The sequence below is a fragment of the Montipora capricornis genome, chromosome 10, assembly GCF_036669925.1.
Source record: "Montipora capricornis isolate CH-2021 chromosome 10, ASM3666992v2, whole genome shotgun sequence".
NCBI classification, from domain to species: Eukaryota; Metazoa; Cnidaria; class Anthozoa; order Scleractinia; family Acroporidae; genus Montipora; species Montipora capricornis.
In genome coordinates, this window is record NC_090892.1 from 24,866,894 (window position 1) to 24,874,393 (window position 7,500).

The window sequence follows — 7,500 nt, forward strand, 5'->3', positions numbered from 1 at the left end:
GCATCATCAGGATACCTTCGCCTAGATAGGTAACGCATGCGATGACATGACGCGGTCACCAGAGACCTGCAGGAGTTTATCTCCTATGAGGAAGCAGTACCTTTGTGTTGGCGCTATGTGGGTCTTAATCCACGACTGCCGTACAGAAGAAGATGAAGCTTCGCAAGTGGTCCCAGGTCATTTTGGGGTATGGAACGATGTGCAGCTGTAAAAGAGGCTCCGTTGGGCATTGACTGAATTGCGATCGATGCAGCATTAAATTTGAAAGCGAGGTGACGCCATGTGATAAGCGATGTTGTCAAGTGTCCAACTAGCGCGACTCAGTTCTTGTGTTTGTCCTCTGCCACAACTTGGCAAGTAGTTCAATATTGTTAGGAAGTAAACGCAGGGGACAAGCAAAGTCGACAGACTAAAGAATAACGCGCTGTTACCATGTTCTTACTCTATCCCGCTTCCGGCTCTCTTCATCTGCAAGATGCCCACTTACAGAATGTTTTCCCGTTGGAAATTGATCCCTTCAAGGTGGCTCAAACCAGTTTCAACGCTTCCAAGTGACGCTCTTATTAGAAGGATCGGCACCACAACGTTGTATCATGTATTAGCAATATTGTGGTACCAAATGAAACACGAATTATTGCTGAACAAGGTACAGTCATCATTGTGACGCAACATGTCACCGTGGCAACGGGCAAGCCCTGTAAAAACAACCTTTATTTTGTCTTTAGTTGCTTATATCTCAAAAACGAACTCGGTGACCCCCATGTTTTATTTCTGAAAAGTAATCAGCAAAGTTTAAAAAAAATCTGTCAAGCGGATTCAGAGCCACCTAACTTCCTGTGATTTTTTAAGGTGGCTCTGAAGCCGCTAGACATGAGTTTTTTAAACTTTGCCGAGAGTTTCATCGTTGCCTTCTAACCACTTTTCAGCAATAAAAAAGGGGGTGACCGAGTTTGTTTTTGAGATATAAAAACTAAAGCCAAAATATAGGGTGTTTTTGCTGGGCTTTCCCATTGCCAAGGTAACTTATTACATCACAATAATGATCACATCTTGTTTGGAAATAATCGGTGTTTAATATGGTATCATAACATTGCTGTTACGTGATACACTGTTGTAGCGTCATTCGATCTAAAGAGAGTGTAGCTTGTAAGTGTTGAAACCCTTTGGAGTCTACTAAGTGCTTCATAAGGGTACCAAGCTATATGAAGCGAAACCCACGTGCGGTAACTACTCTTCAGTTGGCCTCCACATTTTTGTTTTCTCTTGGGAAATAAGCGTTCTTCAAATCAATAAGTTTTCACAGTTGATTCTGTTGAGTTTCAGGCCACCAAATTTTTCCTCGGAAGCAACGGTAATTAAATAATCTTAGTAAGGCCTATGTACTTACATCGAGTTTGCGAGATGCACGGTTGTAGCTTGGATTACCTTCTCTGTTGTCTTATTATGTATATCTTTTCTGTACGGGAAATTTCAAGTTATGATAAGTGTCAGAAAAATGATAATCCACCACTACATAACACACATTAATAGATCGAGAAGTAATGGTTTCGGTTTCTTATGAAAATAGACACCAACCAGTCGGCAGGTACAAAACACAGGTCACAGGTCACTGTTTTACCAATACAGACAGTATCCCAAACATTCATAAAAGCTAACCAGTTATTTTTTTATGAGTGTTTAGGATACTTAATGTATTAGTAAAACAATGACCTGTGACCTGTGACCTGTGTTTTGTACCTGCCGCCAACCAGCTGGCTCAGCGAGCCTGCAATTGCTCAAGGCTGGAGGGCTTTGATTCCAATCACCATCTGAAATATAAACAGTCGGTGGTAAGAACACTGATTCAAAGAGCCCAGCCAACAGTTATCACGAAAGACGGCAGTAAGGAAGTTGAATTAAAACAGCTGAAATCCGTTCTTTGAGACATCAATTACAGGCCGCGGATGTTAAGAATCTCTCTTAGACGGCTCCAACGTCAGGTACAAAGCGTCTCCACCTACAGCGTCCCGCTTCCTTACGTACAAGGGGTATCGGAACAGTGCCTTCAAATGGGAGGTTGGCTCCCACCACGACTTCAACACCATTGGGCAACAATTCGTTCACCCCAAAGATCTTACATCTAAGAAAGAAAATGCAAAATCCAATGCAATTTCACTTTGCGGGGGAGACAGCAACATTTGGGGTTGGATTCAGGAACACATTTCGATCAAAAGAGTGTTCAGGCCACTGACCATGGATATCGATCGCCGCCTCCTCGAAGGTTACCAGAGACTACGATAAGTTCAAGAGAAGAGGTAGGGAAGCCATCGAAATCTATTGTCGGGCCTCATCATTGTAGCAGGACGCCCCAAGATCTACCAGGTCGTTCTGCCACGTGGTTCACAAGATAAATCACGTGACAATAGGTCCAACTCAGGAGCTCATCTTAATGAGCTCCTGGTCCAACTCCATCACTTGATTAATAGATAGGCCACGTTCGATATATCAATATTCACACATAGTTCCGAAGCTTTATAGTTAAATTTGAATATTCTTTTCTTTAGAAATTTCCCTTGAGACTATAATTTGACTAACCTCCCCCCTCCCCCAACAAAAAAAAAAAAAAAACAGAGAAGTTAGTCTCAGTGAAAGTGATCATCGCAGTTGTGAAGCAACTTGAGCTGTTGCGAAAGAAGCCTAAAAATACCAATCTTGAAAGGAACTCGACTTATGATATGATCGACTTATAGCGCTACACTTCCTCTACCATCTAATCAGCTATCAAGCCATCAGAGAACTGGTAACTTGTAAGTTCATATATATTCCGCAGTTCAGATATATGAGAACATTTAATAAAATCTTTCTATCAGAGACCCTCGCAAGGGAAGCAATAGCGGATCCAGACCATGAGCTAAGGGAGGTGCCCGCTTTTGCGGTTTTTAGTGTTGTTGTCTGCAGAAAGTGCAAGACATTTAAAAGTGTTTCACTTTTAACATCCCAAAAAAGGGGACCCCCGGGCCGTCGGGGCTTTTCCCCTGGATCCACCACTGTTTTATTCCTAGAATTGATTTAAAAAGCTAAGAATCAAATGGATCTAAAATGTAAGGTTGCAAAATTGTAATGAGTTTCATCATTAGCTATCATTACGTGGGGGAACAGAAAAAGTATAAACTCGACAAAAGGGAAACTGAAGAACTGTGACCCAGTCCCTCCGCTCATACAGCTTTGTTGTCACGTCACTTACATCAGTTGGTGTGACAGGTTGTAACAGCACTTCTTCCGCAGTTCACATATGGTCCATTTCATATATCATTTCATCGTTACTTCTTCTATACATTCGTAATGTTTAGGGCGTTAGGTCTAGGCTTTGGAACCAGTATTCTATTTATTCCAACTCTGTTCTTCACAAGGTATCGCACGGCGAGAGCGGTCGAACGAGACTCAAACGCTGCAAACATTGCCATTGTTGGAGCTGGGATCGGAGGTTCGAGTTGTTCCCACTTCATTCGGGAGCTCTTTGGATCTCAAGCAAACATCGATGTATTCGAAGCGTCGAATAGGATTGGAGGGCGATTGGATACTGTGGAAATCTCTGGGAAAAAGTTTGAATCTGGAGGGTCCGTTATTCACCCGGACAACCATTACATGGGAGGTTTTGTTAAGAAGCTTGGTGAGTGGTAATATTGAGTCGCTTGTAAAATTCATTAATAATTCAAAAGGGTGCCAGCCAACGGAAACGCACCATTCGGGTCACATACGTGTGTAAATCCCGATAAAGTTCAACTGTCTGAAAGCACGGGGAGGGAAATAGGTAGCAGGGAAAGGCTGCGGTTGATAAATTGTTAATTAGTTAAATTATCAATAGGATTGACTTTTATAAAGATCTCTAACTCGCCTAATTATTATGCTTAACTTTAATAGAGACGAGGCTGTAAAATTGTACAAAGTTTATTAATCAATCACAAGTTTGATGTTTCAATCACAACTATTGGGACGACAATTTACTTGCCTCTTGTGTGTTTTGTTAAGAAAGTTTAATGCATCCTCTCATCCTGTCTCATGCAAATGACCATTAATACAAACTAACAAATAAAACTAATTGGGTGGCTAAAGCTTTCCACTTTGCTTGGTCTCTTCACAAACGAATTTGCTCAACCAAAAGTTTAGTGTATTTGGCGACATGTGCCCTACTGAAACAGTCACATCTTGAACATCTTCGCATTTGAGAGGCCCTGTTAGGGGTAAATTCCGACAAGTGACATGGCCTTGAACCGGCGACATGATAGCCACGAACTGGCGACGACCAACAGACTATGACAACGAATTAGCGAAAGCCACACAAATGTCAAGACTGACCAACAGCGAATTTCAGAATTGTGAATGTTCTGCAGACTGTGGAACATTTGCGCGTACACAATTCGTCGTAATTACTTAATAATGATCATTGTTAACAATAATGGCCAATTATGGCTAATAAGGGTCCAATAAAGGTGAACAGAAATACATCTCATTTTACTGCTGTTTTGATTGTTCATGTCATGTGATTGACGTATTCAGTGCATCACTCCCTTTGCAGACTTTTCCGCTTTGCGTATCATGTTCTTCCTGCATGACCCACGTGCACACTCCATCAGTCTGTCAGAGAGATACTTTTTTCTCTATTGATCGCGTTCATCTCGGTGTTCCAAATCGTAAGCCAGTTATTGAAATACATCACTATTGGAGTCATAAGCGAGTCATCGGAGTGCTGAACTTGTGCACGGTCAGAGTCACGTGATGGGTCTGTTCACGCGCTGTTGTTTAAGGTCGGACGCGATAATATTTTATCTTACTTGTGTTATGTTAATCACACGGGCGTGGAGTTGTCCCATAGGAGTTTGGAAATATTTAGCATTGAATTTAGCAATTTATTTTCATAGAGCTTTTGTAGTAGAAACATGGCTGGTCAGTTTCGCTCTCCAAAGAGTAAAGAAGAAGAGACCAGTCTAGTGTCGGGGCCACTCCAAAAGCAACACAATACAACACTAAAATGGGTGGAAAATAACTGTGCAATGTCAGAAGTTGTTGGAGTGGCCGGTCTCAAATGAGGCCCTGTTAAAGGGGGTGCCCATGTCCTCCGTCTGAATTTCACAGCTAGCTATGTCGCAATTTTGGAACATTCTTGTGTCGCCTGTCGGAATTTCATTAATAAATTTTAACTCGTTGCCCCTCTGACAATCCCCATTTGCTGGAACGACGCCAACGGAACATACGGCCTCTATCTTTAGTACTTTTAAGCCTAGGGATTTGAGACCTTTTTTTAATGTTTAATAGCTATTCAGACTACTTGGAATAGTTGTTGAAGTCAATGAAATTCCATCTAGTAAATTATACTAGTGAATAAAGGCCTAATCTGGCAAAGCAATTCAGCTATAATTATAGCGTTTCTACAATTCTGGTAGTGCAAGAGTCTAATGTTTCTTCTGAGTTCAACTCTGATTTAGTTGTCAGACTGTGCTTTTCTGTAACTATAACAACCCAGCAGGAAGGACATTATCGACCATTCATTATCCGCAAGGCATGCGTTTACACAAGGTCTGTGAAAAATCATAGTTAGTAGAGGGGACTGGTTATGAAACTCGGCAAACTTCAAAGGGTTAATGGGCTTTAAAACGGTTTGCCTGTGGCTCCCCGTTTTAAATGCCCATAAAGGTCTCGCGCTGATATTTCATCTACTACATAAATTGTTATTAGCTCGTAATTAAGAACAACACCTCGCACGAAAAAGGACAGAAATGAAACCAACCACCCAAACAAACAATCAAACAACAAAACCAAAACAACACGGTGTGGTGAAAAAATCTGAAATGCTTTTAGTCATTTTTCTCGACAACAGTAGTGGTGACCTTAAGTTTAAGGTTGCTCTGGACACAGATCGCTTTAGGGGACACCTTTTTGCTATGCACTCTTCCCCTTGGATCTACTGTACATTCTTGTTATGAATTGTGGTCCAAAAAACCTTGTTCACAAGCCTTCTCCTGGGCAGCAAAAACATACTATACAATGTACCTCTCTATGCTCTTCCCCAAATACCCAGCTCTGAGCCACTGCCATGACCTCCCATCAGCCACTTCACTGACATTCCTTATATAAGGTCCCACAGAGTCTCCTTTTCCCAAACCATCTCTTTCGTTGCCTTGTCTGCCCACTTTTTGGGGCATAACTAAACCACCAAACAGTGAAATGCTGAAAAAGCAAAGCAAAACACCAAAACACCATGTATGACCCCACCATACATTGAATACTAACCGACAAAGGTTGGATTTGAGATTAAATATTGTTTTAGGCCTAATCTTAATCTTAATCTGAATCCTAATCTTAATCTCAATTAATTAGGAGCAATAATATTTAATATTTATTGATATGTAATCTCAAAATCCAACTTTGTCGGTTGGTATTCAATGTACAGTGGGTGGTACATGATGTTTCGATGTTTCGTGGTTTAGTAATGTCCCACTTTTTGTACTTGTTCTTCATTCTCCCACCGGCCACGTCTCTCCAACAACCTTAAACATCCACTCGTCACTCGCCTTGACATATCGAAACAGACTACACTGTAAGTTCCTCATTTGCACAATCATACACACTGATCAGTTCCCTTGTGCCTCTTTCCTCTTCATTCACAACTTCACTGCACTCCCCTTCTTGTGTAAGGCCCCAAGCATCTTTAACCTCTTCCTTGTCCTCTCATCCCATCGCTCTCAGTTCCTGATCACTCCAATCCAAAATTCCTTCATTGTACATTGCCACACCATGCTATAGCCTATGCATTTCTCTCCCTAATCAAATTCCCACCCAAAACTTTGACCTTGCCACCAGTTTAAGCCTCCTGCTTGGCTTTTGTCCTTTATCTCCTTCATAATATCTGCACCTCCAATACTACCACTACTACTGCTACTACTACTACTACTACTACTACTACTATTACTACTACTACTACCACTACTACTGCTACTACTACTACTACTACTACTACTACTATTACTACTACCGGTACTTCTACTACCACCAGTACCACCACCACCACAACAACAAAAACAACAACAGCAATGATAGTTATTGCGTTCAACGGAGGAAAGGTTGTAGATATTATCCTGGGTGTCCTGTGGTTTCAAGGGTGATCTTTTGGAATTTTTTTTCGTTGAATGTCTGCATTTTCTGTGCCATTTTGAATGACTTCATATGTCACATATGCAAAGTCTATCACGCACCTTGTAGTAGTCTGAGAATGTCTGAGCACCTCCACGGCAGGAAGTCAGCAAATCACCGGCAGGTACAAAACGCAGCTCACAGGTCACAGGGCACAGGTCACAGGTCATTATTTAACCTATTCAGAAAGTATCCTAAACATTCATAAAAGCTAACCTTAGGGCTTGTTAGTCCTAATTAGGCCTAAAGAAAAGTATCCTAAACATTCATAAACGGTAATTTTAGGCCTAATTAGGCCTAAAGGAAAGTTTTTAGGCCAAACGTTAGCTTTTA

The 7,500-nt window shown here is 41.4% G+C and overlaps 1 protein-coding gene across 1 annotated transcript in view; it reads left to right on the plus strand.

Annotated features, from left to right (window-relative positions):
* The first annotated feature begins 3,188 nt into the window (after window positions 1-3,188).
* LOC138021550 (prenylcysteine oxidase 1-like) overlaps window positions 3,189-7,500 on the plus strand; it is a 10,116-nt gene continuing 5,804 nt past the window's right edge. Inside the window, exon 1 of the mRNA XM_068868451.1 lies at window positions 3,189-3,649. Coding sequence (XP_068724552.1) covers window positions 3,322-3,649 — 328 coding nt within the window. The 5' untranslated portion in view covers window positions 3,189-3,321. The remainder of the gene's footprint in view (window positions 3,650-7,500) is intronic.